General features: G+C 33.6%; 1 protein-coding gene across 6 annotated transcripts in view; it reads left to right on the top strand.

The window, feature by feature from the left end:
• PIBF1 (progesterone immunomodulatory binding factor 1) overlaps positions 1–14,036 on the top strand; it is a 289,035-nt gene that overhangs the window by 52,681 nt on the left and 222,318 nt on the right. For all 6 annotated transcript variants that reach the window (XR_008914089.1, XR_471492.2, XR_008914090.1 and 3 more), the window contains exons 7-9: positions 1,634–1,742; positions 2,054–2,235; positions 3,384–3,509. Coding sequence is in view for 3 of the 6 variants with exons in the window: in XM_001365267.4 (XP_001365304.3) it covers positions 1,634–1,742; positions 2,054–2,235; positions 3,384–3,509 (417 nt within the window). In the remaining 3 variants the exon portion in view is untranslated. The remainder of the gene's footprint in view (positions 1–1,633; positions 1,743–2,053; positions 2,236–3,383; positions 3,510–14,036) is intronic.

Below are 14,036 nucleotides of genomic sequence, written 5' to 3' on the forward strand. Positions count from 1 at the left end.
ATTCATCTGAGGTTTTCTTCATGATCTAAAGGAATTTCCAAGTGATTATTTTTAAATAACTCTTATCTTCTATTTTAAAATCAATATCTGAAATTCCAAGGCAAAGGAGCACTAAGGGCTATGTAGTAGACATTAAGTGACTTGCCCAAGGTCACATAGTTAGGGAGTACCAAAAGTGAGATTTGAACCCAGAACCTCTTTTCTCCAGGCCTGACTATCCATTGAGTCATCATAATTATTTTATTATTGTTAATAAAGCAGAGCCACTCCCTTCTAGAAATATCTGATAAGAGGTAGATATAAAATGGAATTTGAAGTCAAGAGGCTTGAGTGAATCCCAGATGTATACATTGTCATTTCATTTCTCTGAATCTCACCTTCCTCTCCTCTAAAATGGAATTATCTTTATGGTACCTTTTCACTAGATTGTACTTACTTCACTATATAACTATATAGTGTTATATATATATATATATATAACACTATATAAATATTTGTTGTTATTATTATAGAAATTTCTACCCTTCTAGTTGGAAAGAAATATTCTAGGGATAACAGGATGGTATCTCCACTCAGCACAGATGATCTGTTTGGTATTCTGTGGCTTTTATTTCTTCCTATATGTAAAGCCGAGAAAGGAGTAATTCCAGATTCAGAAACCAGAAATCTGTTAGCTATGACTTCAGAAATTGCTATGAACAGAACAGTCACAGAAGAACCAAAAGAGTCTGTGCAGGAACTTTTGATATCAAACTGTCCTGAAACCTTAAAACAAAGTATAAGTTCCAAAGAGGGTTTTGATTAAGATAAGATTTAGGACTATTATAAAAAGTTAAATATCACTGGAAAATATATTGAACACTACAATAGGGATTAATTTTTCTAAAAGACTTGCTTTTTGAGAATATCTTACTAATTAAGTTTAAGTTGTTTTATCTTAGTAAACCAGTACATTTTTAATCATAAAATAATTTATGTTTATTATAAGAAAATTTGAAAATGTGTGGTTATAGATTTGTCTAAAAGACTTGAACAAAGAGCCCCAGTTTTTCCATTGTATTCAGCCATTTTTTAGCCATGCCTGCCTCTTAATCAGCCCATTTGGGGTTGTCTTTAGCAAAGATACTGGAGTAGTTTACCATTTCCTTCTCCAGCCCATCTTACAGATGAGGAACCTGAAGCAAACAGGGTTAAATGACTTGCCCAGTGTCATACATTAATATGTGTCTAAAGCCAGATTTGAACTTGGGAAGATGAGTCTTCCAGACTCCAAGCCTTGCATGCTACTCACTGTGCCACCTAGCTTCTCCTAATTTTATGTTAATTATAGACAAAATGCTAATCTCCAGTGTCCTAATTTTATTTAAAAAATAAGGAGGAGTCCTGAACTCCATAGTGCTTTTGGTCCTCTCCAGCTCTAAGGTTCTATGATTCTGTCATTTTAGATTATACCTGAACAGTAAGTCACCTTTTGGTATCGGAATAAATGGGTCAGTTTCTCTCTAATTCATGTGACCAATTCTTTTAAAAGTCAAAGCTATAGAATCTCTACTTCAGTGATTGAATATGAATATCAGAATTTAAGAAGTGAAAGCAAAAATCACAAAAATATCCCAATTTATTCTTTTTTCAGTGATCGGGATGCACTTGAGCAAGAATTATCTGATTTTAGACGAAAACATGAAATCTTAGAAGCTTCTTATAAAGCACAAACTAAAGAAAGAAATGATCTATCAAAAGAGGTAAGCTTTCAAAATTTTTACATTTTAAAAACCTTTTTCCTATCAAAATAATAAAGGATTATTGGTGGTGTTGGTGGTGTTTGTAGAAGAGAAGAAAAGTTATTTTTGATATATTTCACTTAAGAAAAATTTTATAGCAAATTTTTTTGTAGGTAATTGTAACACAGGCATTTATTTGGTTGTTTCCTTCTTTAAATGAATAATCATTTTATATGGCAAATGAAAGCACAAACAAAAAAGTAAAATAACCCTGTGTGGTTTAAAAATTGAGCCAGAATCCATAACCTGTTGAATATTTTCTCTGTCCTTAGGTTGCAACCTTGCAGCAATCTCTTACTTTGCTACAAAAGGATAAAGAGTACCTTCATCGTCAAAACATGGAACTTAATATACGTTGTGCCCATGAAGAAGATCGAATTGAGAGACTTCAGGTTCAACTTGAGGAAGCCAAAAAGGCTAGAGAGGAAATGTATGAAAAATATGTGACCTCTAGGCAAGTTTTACTTTATTTTCTATACATATCAACATAATGCCACTGTCCTAGCCCTTCACTTTCTTTTTTTTAAACCTTACCTTCCATCTTAGAATCAATACTGTGTTTTGGTTCCAAGGCAGAAGAGTGGTAAGGGCTAGGCAATGGGGGGTTAAGTGATTTGCCCAGGGTCCCACAGCTAGGAAGTGTCTGAGGCCAGATTTAAACCTAGGGCCTCCTGTTTCTAGGCCTGGCTTTCAAGCCATAAAGCCACCCTGCTGCCCCCCAAACCTTTACTTCTTAAGGAAAATTATTCTTTGGGGAAAGGTAGTGATTTTATTTTCCTGTTTTGCACTTAATTATTAGACTGACAGTTTATCTTACCTCCAAAGAAGTTGTATTTAGGCTAATTGATCCTTCTAGGCACCGTTGGTTTTTTCCATTGTGAAAATTCTGTCTTTTCCAAAAGCAAGAGAAATAAGTTTACTACTATTTCATTTCATTTTATAATATCCTTTCCTGCCCATCAGATTTTGATTTTAAAAGAATGTGGTTTTAAGGGGCTTTTTTTGTTTCTTGTTTATGAAAGTAGAATGGATATCATAAGTATCTTTGAAATTTCATTTAGCCAGAGAAACACATTAGGCACTAAAATGTGCATTAAATTAAGCCATCCTTATTATGTCTTCTATAATCTTTGTGTTACAAAAAAGCCTACTAATACGAGGAAAAATGTCTTAATTATATCCCTCACTGTCCATTAAATCCCACCCCACCCCTGCCAGTTCCCCAGAATTCTTTCTAGATGCTTTATAGGGGAAAATGACAAGTTATTATTTTTAAATGGAAAACATAGACCTACCATTTGCAGAAATGCCTAAGCTCCTAGGAACATATACATACCATTAGTAAAATATTAGAAAGTCATAACAGAAATTATTGATTTTTATGTTGGCCCTTAGAATAAAAGACAGATGTATTCAACAAGTTGAGTTTTTAGGTGAGTATCACAAAATTTTTTAAATTATAGCACCATTGTACATAACTAACTTTTGCAAAAAGTTTAATATATGATGTAGATGACATAACAGATTAGAATATTTCATAGAGGTATAGCTATCTTAAATCTATAAAGATTCTTCTCTCTCTTTCTTTTCAAATACTTATAGAGATCTTTATAAAACAGAATATGAAAGTAGACTCCGTGATGAACTTGAACAAATCAAATTGAAGACAAATCAAGAAATTGAACACCTTCGAAGCACCTCAAAGGAGATGTATGAACGTGAAAATAGGTAAGAACAAAAACCTCAGTTAAATCATATTTTATTTCTCCATGGTTAAAGGAACGAATAATTTTGCAGAAATTAAATTCTATTTCTTTGAGAATTCGGGGGATAAAATGTCTTGAGTATACATATTCTTAAGTATAAAAATGATTATATTCAGCTAATTAAAATTATTTCTCTGTGATAGTAGTGACTGATAAAGTAAAATTTGGCAAACCCTAGTCATGTAGGGATAAACTTTGTAGTATCTCATGTGGCAGGTCATCCTTTTATTGTGCTTTAAATTACTTTCCCCCACATATTAGCCCAACATTTCTGTTACCACTTTACTTTGTTTCCCAAACTCCTTGGTTAACTTCACTTATGTTCACATAGTTATGGGTTTAGCAGTCATTATTGCCACCAATAGCATTCTAAATCAGTCTCTTGTTAGCCCTTCTGTCCTGAAATGGTGGCATAAAAATACTGCTAATCCAGAGAAACTCACCCCCATCTATGTAGTCTGTGTGTGCACAAATACACCCAACACATCCAACCCCATTCTATCTACTGAACTTAGTCTTTCCACATCAGCTGCCTCTTGGACAACTCAAATTGAATAAATAGCTGATAGGGCGCCTGAGACTCAACAGGTCCAAAATAGAACTCATTCTCCTTTCCCCCAACCTTCCTTTCTTCCCAGCTTCCCTATTATAGATGAGATCACCACTGCCCTGCCATCCTCAGTACACCATCTATTGTTGCATCTTGTACGATATCTCTTACATGCCCTATTCTTCACTCGTATAGATGTACTACCTTTGTACAAACCCTCGGTACTGTAAAAATTTAATTATATCTTTAATAATAAAAATATTATATTTTATGAGGTTTATTAAGGATCATTAAAAGTCAAGGAATACTCCTGCCTGGATTACATTAGAGGTTTCTAGGCTGGTCAGCCTGACGCCCAAACCTTTTCTCCATACTATTCTATGCCTAAAGTTCAGGTCTGACCATGTAACCCCCAAACTTGTGTGATTCCTTAGTTTATATTGGGCATTTAAAGCCCTTCCCAGCATGACCTCTTCTCCTTTTCTGGTCTAATAAGACTTTCCTCCTCTCTCCATACCTTGTACTAGCTCCCCTGGAGTCTTTACAGTTTCTCAGAGAAAACACTCCATCTTCCCATTCTGCATTTGTGCTAGCTATTTCCTGGGTCTAGAATCATCTCATTCCTCACCTCCCACTCTTATCTACTTTGACCCTTCTCAGATACTTCCTTTTGGAGGAGACCTTTCCTGTCCCTTTATTCCTGCTGTTGCTTCCTCCACCTAAAATTACTTTACATTTGCAGTTATGCATAGAGTGATTTGCCTGTGCTCTGTGCTCTCTCCTATTAGGCAGGGAGCTCCTTGAGAAGAAGGACTGTGTTTCTGCCTTTCTTTATATTCCCGGGGCTTAGCAAAGTTCCTGGCACATAGCAGACACAGAAGTACTTGTTGTTTGACTTAATTTTTTGTATTTCCACCACAATGGAAAGTACTTTTGGTGATCTTACATTTCTCTGTTTTATGCCTCATCTTATATCAGAAGGCCCCTGAACAGAGTTATTTTCTCTTGTTAAATCTTCCAAAAACTATTGATACATCTTGACATATGGATGAAAAGAGATTTTTTGTTATAAACGAAGGTATAAAGAGATATTTTGTGCTACTGTAGCAATCTCTTTTAAATCAACAGTTAGCCTAATGGGATACTATATTCTCTATATTTTTATTATCATAAATCTGAAGAAAAATACAAAGCTCAATAGAAAGATGAATGGAAACTGGGTATACTCTGGAGGGACAAAAAAAAGGACTGTCAGAATGAATTCTATCAGATGACAGAATCAATAAGAAATAGGTTTTTTAAGTAGATATTTATAGTCATTATACTTTACAGTACTAATGATAAGTATTTGCAAAAAGGCCCTCATGTAAATAAATACAGACTATATATAACTCATTGTCAGTTGCTGAAGTTGAAGTAGTAGAGAAATTCTATGAAGAGCTTTAGAAAATGTTCAAATATTCTTAATAACTACATTGCAAAGGGGGAAAAAGTTAAAGATAGGGAGAAATACATGGGAAAGTAGGATTCAGGAAAAAGAAAGAGAACAAAAACTTAAAGAAACTTCATGCCTCTTTATCATTAATATTTTCACTGAAGAAAGAATCAAAAAGTACTGTACATGAGAACCAAATAACATCATAAAGCATGAAATAGATTATATTTTGAACAAACATGAAAAGATTTGTTATTGATGTGACACCTATTCTTGAATCAGCTATCTATGTGTGTAATAAGTCAATTAATTATTAGAGCTAAGATTAAAAATTGGGAGGAAAAAAGGCAAGAAAAAAATAATAATGAGGAAAAGCTATGGTATATCATTAAAATTACTTAACCCTGAATTATATATGCAAACTATTAAAATCAAAACAGAAAATGGAAAACAAATAGGAACAACTTTCCTTTAGAAGTTTAAAAAATGTAATTAATTGCCACAAAAAAAGACTGAAAGAGCCTTGAAAGCCCCTTAGTCACATGTGACTTGCTTGCCAGATTTGTCTGTAAAATCTTTCCAAAAAAGTATGATGGAAGATTATTAATTGCATATCATAAAACAAAAACAAAAAAAAGGAAAGCTTGGCCAGATAGTTAGCCAGGGGCATTCAAGGATGAAAATAAGAGGACTATAACCAAAAAGGGGGGGGGGGGCGGCATAGGTGCTTAATAAATATTTGTTGTTTTATTGTTGTGTATACCCAGAGCAGAGAATATGTAAAAAGGATAGTGTAAAAGTCTGGAAATATAATGTTCTTACAGAAGAGGTAGAAATGGCACTAAAGAAAATAAAAGAAGGAAAAAGAAGCTATCCTAGAGGTGATAAAATAGTGATAACATTTAAAGACTGATATTAATACCTAAAACGTGACTGAGCAGGCATCAATCACTAATGACCTTTATGCTTATTCTCTCATTTCTACAAAATCTTCATTAGAGCCATATTTATTAAAGATATCCTCAGAGAGAAGTAAGTGAGGAACCAACAGACCCCATAAGGATCATTCAGGATTCCATGGAAGACATAACACAGAAATAACTATTAAGTGACTCTTTGATCATAAACATAATATTATGTATGACAAAGGGCGATTTTCCAGATCCCAAAGGCATTTGTCACTGGGTTGAAAGAAATCTTTCACAGAAGTCTAAGTTAAGGAGGGATTCCCTGTGAATATTAAGATCCTTCAATTACTTCCATCTGCAAATGCCATTTGTGCTTATTGCAGCAAACCTCTGAATGTTATAGAATCTCCTAGAAGAGTGTAGTCATCACCCAAAGGAGTTTGGTCTATCCATCCATGCTATAAGGACCAAATGGATAAAGAATCTCTATTTGTCCAGATTTCAGCATTGGATCATGTCCTTTTAGGTGTGTTAAACAATATGTATATTTGAGGTAGATGATGTACATGGAATAAATTAGATGAATTATTCTTATTAAAGAGAGTATGATATTCAGTTGGCTGAAAAATCTCTAGACCCCTATCTGAATGAATACAGTTGTCTCTTGACCCTTCTCTCCTCCCATAGTTTTGCTTTCTGCAGTTGCTGATGCCCATAGTCATTACAGGGGAATGAAGGAGGCAGGAAGAGCATCTCTGAACAGAGGGTGGGGTGGAAGGTAGAGCTGGTTTAGTTATGTGATGAATCTTAAGTGTAAATGGTGTCTACAAAAGATTAAATATAATCATCTTTTTTTTTTTTTGGAAATGGATATCCTTGCAGTATCAAGAAAAAGCAATGATAGATTTCCTGTAATAAATTTAGGGTAGAACATGGTAAGAATCACAAAGAATAGGAAGGAATTAATTGGTTTCAATCTGTATTACCAGAGAGAATACCCATACTGATGAAATCATCTATTCAACTGGAATATCAATAGAAAATGTGCTGATAATTAGAGATAGCCAAAAGTGGAATGGACTACCTTAAAGAACAGTTGATTCTCATTTATCAATTAACTACCTGTCTGAAAACATATTGTGTTGACATCATGGTGTAATGGATAGAGAACTGGATGTAGAAACAAGAAGACCTGAGTTCAAGCTTTGTCTCTGATACTTAGTAGTTCCATAATCCCATGCAGGTTCCTTAGCCTCTCTGGACCTCTAAACTGAGGGAGTTATACTTCAAGATCTATAAGGCCTTTCCCAATTGTACATATGTGATTCAATGTGTAGTAAGAATCCATTTTTCAGGTATAGTCTGGACTAGATAACTACTTTCAAATCTTAAATTCTTTAACTTTATTATTTGGACCCTGGAAAAAAAGAGAAGTAGTAAAAAAATGTCACCTTACTTTATTTCATAAATAGGGAATCTAAGACAAAAAAAAAGGTGATTTCTTCAACAGTTACTTAAAAAGTCCATATCAAAAATAGAATTTGGAACATCTTCCTTCTTTAATTCCAGATTGTTGTTTAATATATTGTTATTAACAGTTCTGTCAATGTCATAAAATAAAATATGTATGTGAAATTAAGTCCATAGGAAATATAGTTAGATAAAGGATGTTATTAAAAGTGTTGCTTATATTAATTGTGTTTAAAATATGATTTGCTTGATAGTCTGCTTGAAAGGATTATTTCGTAGAATTATTACGGTATAAGGGAAACTAATTTTGAATAGGTCCATTAGCTAATTAATTTCTCCTCAATCTACTTGCCTGAGAGCTTTAAGTGAGTTTTGGCAGTACCACCTTTAATGCTTTAAAAAAACTTCCTCAAAAAAAAAAAAGATGATTATATCTAATCTTTTGTGGAAATATTTGAAATTCAGAGTATGGTTGATATATATTTACTTCATTTTAAAATGCTCTACAGGATATTCTCATAAAAAGTAAGTACCACATTTTAGCCAACTAATGAGTGTAACAAATGGTACTAGGTTTTTATTATGCTGAATGCATATCATTTGACTATCACATTTTTTGTAATTAACACAGAAGGAATATCTCCTTTGATTAGTGTTAGGATTTGAGTATATATACAGTAAATAGCAAACTTAAAGAGAAGCCTAAAATTTAACCTTACTTTTTATTATTTATAGGCTATATCTGCCTTTTGGGATATTAAAAAATTTCACATCTTCACACAATAGTAGTTATAAATAAATTTTATTTATTAATAACTAATAAAAATGATAAAATTAAATAAATTTTAAAATTCAAATTTTATTTATCTCAAAAGCATCTCTCTATATTTTTAAACAGTAATTTGTATATTGTGAGATATTAGGTCCTTAGGAGAAATGTTCATTTATGATACTAAGTCATACTTCATATTTTGGTAGAATCAAAGATACAAACAGAGATTCTTGGTCCAACTTTGCATTTTGGGACCTTTGTAATAATTTGCAGGGATCACATGCCCCACAGTTGTAGAATCACTGATCTAATTCATTTTATAATTAAGAATTTTATCTATTTATTCATTTTATAATTAATTGTACTTTATATTGATACCTTTAAAATTATTATTTATTAAATTATTTAGTAGATTTACCTCAGTGTTTTGGCCCTTTAGAAGCATTTGGAATCCTAACACTATTATTCAAAATATTAGCTACTCCCCCCAGATTTGATAAGTATGCCATCTTTGCCCTTTCACTGATAAAAATAGCATGGGACCAAGCCAGAACTTGAGCTGCTTTTGTGAGTTGATGCCAAATCACCAAATTACCACATTTGGGGCCTGACCATTCAACAATTCCAAATGTGGAGCAGCTAAGTGGCACAGTACATAAGAGTGCCAGGTCTGGAGTCAGGAAGGCCTGAGTAAGGCAATCACTTACCTGTTTGCTTCAGTTTCCTCATCTATAAAATGAGCTGATGAAGGAAATGACAAACCACTCCAGTATTTTTGCCAAAAAATATTCCAAATGGAGTTATGAAGAGTTAGACATGAGGGGCAGCTGGGTAGCTCAGTGGATTGGGAGACAGGCCTAGAGGTGGGAGGTCCTAGGTTCAAATATGACCTCAGATACTTCCCAACTGTATGACCCTGGGCAAGTTACTTAATCCCCATTGCCTAGCCTTTACCAATCTTCTGCCTTGGAACCAATACACAGTATTGATTCCAGGATGGAAGGTGAGGGTTTTAAATAAAAAGAGTTAGACATGATTAAAACAACTGAATATCACGTAGCCCACATAGACCCATCTTTTCCACATAGTATGTGTATGTGGTCTTTTTTTCAAATGGCTTTACTAAAATCCTAGTAACTGTATCTATACCAGTGTCCTTATCCATGAGTATAAGAACACTGTCAGAAAATCAATGAGGTTAAATAAACATGATCTGTTTTCATAAAGCCATATTTGGTTCTTAAATTTTACCATGTTTTATATGTTATAGAATTTTTTCAATAATTGAAATCAAATTCCTTCATAGTATGTGAAAAATTATGTCTGGTTCCTTTAAAAAAGAACTATAACATTTGCCCCTTTTTTTCCTGCAATACCTTGCATAAGTAATGCCAGATACTTTATTGTACATTAGGATTTATTAATCTGAGCTTTTCATTTCTTTTGATAAATTGTATTGGTTTTTTGGTTTTAAATAATTATTTCTGAAATCCCACTCCCTAAAGCAAAGTTGAACCCTTCTTTGTAACAAAGAAATACAATCCAGCAAAAATAACAGATATAGAGACATGCTTTACAGTGTTTTCCCAAAATAGTCCCCTACTTGTCCACAAAGATAAGGGAACTGTATTTCAGTATCTTTTGAACTCATCTGGAACATCTCCAACAATTGTATTGCTTGATATTATTTTGCCTCTAGAGTTTTTGAGTTTTATGAAACTTAGGGAAATAATATCACTATGTTGTTACCTTATTATTTTGATTCCATCATTTTAGTGCAACTAAATTTTTTATTTTATAGAATCATTTGTGGCCATAAAAGGCACTTTTGAAAATAAGCATTTATTTTTATCTATATGTGAATATCCCTAAGCATTTAATGAACAAACTAGTCAGCTATATGGACTGGTGTAGAGAACTATTTTAGAAGTGGAAAAATAGAGAACTATCAGAAAGGAGGGTTAATAAATTTTCTTCGGTTTATGTTTTCTCAGTATCTTAGTTTCCTTATATAAGAGGAATGTTTTGCTTTCTATGGAGAATGGGGTATTATGATTGTAAAATGAGATGATACAATAAGGTCTCAAAGAAGTTGATCCACAAATGTTAGGTATTATTCCCTGTAAGATCACAAACATATTGCAAACAGAAAAATATGGAAGAAGAATGAGATCTGAAGGTGAATATAGTTCAACAAATGTGTTTTGTCAAAAGGCTGTATAATGTTGCTAAGAATGTAGAATTCCATTTTTAAGTAGTTTTATAATTGGTCTGTCAGGTTAGGAAGTAGAAAAGGATACAAAGAGGATGCTTTTAAATAAAATAATTAGTGTTACTATAGTGATTTTTTTCTTTCTCCCACTATATCAACAAAAGCTATCTTGACCACAAATTACATCACTTTGCCAGTGTCCAAGAAAAAGCTTTTGTATTTCTTGCAGAAATGTGCTATGTTGTAAAAAAGTTTTGAATCCAAGTTTATTTATGGAGGTTTGTTGAAAAGATATAATACATTACAATTGAAGGTATTTTGTATATTCCTGGAACCAATTTTCAGGAGTTCCATTCGTCATTGTAAAAGTGCATTTCTTCATTTTTGCCAAAAAATCTATTTCTTGTTCATATCTCACCAGATATCTTTATGATTTTTTAAAAGCCTTTTTATGGAAAAACTTAAGTAGCTCTTCTTTGTCAGCTCTATAAATTAAATTACTCTTGAATGGGTGTTGCTTTATAAGTAACTCTTTACTTTCCTTTCTGAATACAGAACCAGGTAACCTAATTTACCTGCCTACCAGTGAATAGGTATAACCCATATATATCTGTCAATAAATATCCACTTGAATAGCTGCAAACTTTATAGGAACTCCTTTTATGGCAGCTGCCACAGTTTGGCATTTTCTTTCCTCTTCTCTGTCCTTTTACAATACAAATCTCAAACTTTCTAAGAGTTTCCATGTAATACTAGTCCCTTACCTTCAGGAGTCTAAGATTGAATATTTAAAAGTTGGGATAGCAATCCTCTATCCTACTTTCATTTCCTCTAAGAGTTATTTTGGTATATATCCCTTCCAGTCCCTCTCCTTCTCCTGTTCGGTAGTTATTGTCATCTTTCTCACTCAAAGTAACCAACACCCTTCCTACTCCTCCTTTATGTGTCCTCTATTTATATGTTTATCCTTCTCTAGGGGTTAGAGTGAAAAACCATAAAAAGAGAAAAGGAGTGACACTGAAAAGAACCTTTCTATTTCTGATGTTGCTACCAATTATAACCCATTGAAGTGGGTAGAAGCTGTGAGACTTAAGTTCTATTTTGCATCTATCAAGAAGTCTTGTTTGGAATAAGCAGGTTGCATTAGTGGAAGGCAGAACTGGGGAGATTAGTACTCCAGCCCTTGGAAGAAAACAAAAGGAACTTTATCCTTGTTATTCCTTATACCAAGAACTTCTATTTCTGCCCATCTCTTTACACCCACATTACCCAATCTGGTTGAATTTCCACAAAAGATTACTGGCTCCATTTCTGATATTATGTTTAGAGGTTCTTAGAGATTTTATCTAGTATTCATAATAGACAAGGAAAATGAGACCCAAAGAGTAGTAGCTATATATAGGTTCATACAGTTGATAGTAATAATTCACATGTAGTGATTCCTTCTATTTTTGCTATTCTTTTTTTTTATTTTATTTAGTCAATGTGGAACATTATTACTTGGTTGCAAGAATCATATTCTTTCCCTCCCTCCCCTCCCACCAACCCTTCCTGGAGCCGACTTGCAATTCTACCGGATATTACATGTGTCCTTGATCAGAACCTATTTTCATGTTGTTGATGTTTGCACTAGGATGTTCATTTAGGGTCTACCTTCCCATCCCTCCAGGTTGTTCAGGATCACTGCATTGCCACTAATGGAGAAGTCCATTACATTCAATTGTACCACAGTGTATCAGTCTCTGTGTACAATGTTCTCCTGGTTCTGCTCCTTTCACTCTGCAACACTTCCTAGAGGTCATTCCAGTTCACATGGAATTCCTCCAGTTTATTATTCCTTATTATTCCTTTTAAATAGTATTCCATCACAAACATATACCACAATTTGTTCAGCCATTCCCCAATTGAAGTGCATCCCCTCATTTTCCAATTTGTTGCCAGCACAAAGAGCACAGCTACGAATATTCTTGTACAAGTCTTTTTCCTTATTATCTCTTTGGGGTACAAACCTGGCAGTGCTATGACTGGATCAAAGGACAGACAGTCTTTTAGCCACCTTTGGGCATATTTCCAAATTGTCCTCCAGAATGGTTGGATCAGTTCACAACTCCACCAGCAGTTCATTAATGTCCCCACTTTGCCCCATCCCCTCCAGCATTCATCACTTTCCATTGCTGTCATGTTAGCCAATCTGCTAGGTGTGAGGTGATACCTCAGAGTTGTTTTTATTTCCATCTCTCTGATTATAAGAGATTTTAGAACACTGTTTCATGTGCTTATTAATGATTTTGATTTCTTTGACTGAAAATTGCCTACATGTTCTTTGCCCATTTATCAGTTAGAGAATGGCTGGATTTTTTGTACAATTGATTTAGCTCTTTATGAATTTGAGTAAATAAACCTTTGTCAGAGGTTTTTGTAATGAAGATTGTTTCCCAATTTGTTGCTTACCTTCTAATTTTGGTTGCATTGGTTTTGTTTCTACAAAAACTTTTTAATTTAATGTAATCAAAATTATTTATTTTGCATTTTGTAATTTTTTCTAACTTTTGCTTGGTCTTAAAATCTTTCCTTTCCCAAAGATCTGATAGGTGGTATACTATTGTGTTTACCTAATTTACTTATAGTTTCCTTCTTTATATTCAAGTCATTCACCCATTCTGAGTTTATCTTGGTGTAGGGTGTGAGATGTTGATACAAACCTAATCTCTCCCATACTGTCTTCCAATTTTCCCAGCAGTTTTTATCAAATAGTGGATTTTGATCCCAAAAGCTGAGATCCTTGGGCTTATCATAGATTGTCTTGCTGAAACCACTTACCCCAAGTCTATTCCACTGATCCTCCTTTCTATCTCTTAGCCATTACCATATTGTTTTGATGACCACTGCTTTATAGTATAGTGGACTGCAAGGCCACCTTCCTTCACATTTTTTTCCATTATTTTCCTGCATATCCTTGATCTTTTGTTTATCCAAATGAATTTATTATGGTTTTTTTCTAATTCACCAAAAAAGTTTTTTGGTAGTTCAATGGGTATGGCACAAATAAGTAAATTAATTTGAGTAGGGTTGTCATTTTTATTATGTTAGCTCATCCTACCCATGAGCAATCAGTGTTTTTCAAATTGTTTAGATCTAGTTT

Source organism: Monodelphis domestica, chromosome 8 (assembly GCF_027887165.1).
Source record: "Monodelphis domestica isolate mMonDom1 chromosome 8, mMonDom1.pri, whole genome shotgun sequence".
Classification (NCBI taxonomy): Eukaryota; Metazoa; Chordata; class Mammalia; order Didelphimorphia; family Didelphidae; genus Monodelphis; species Monodelphis domestica.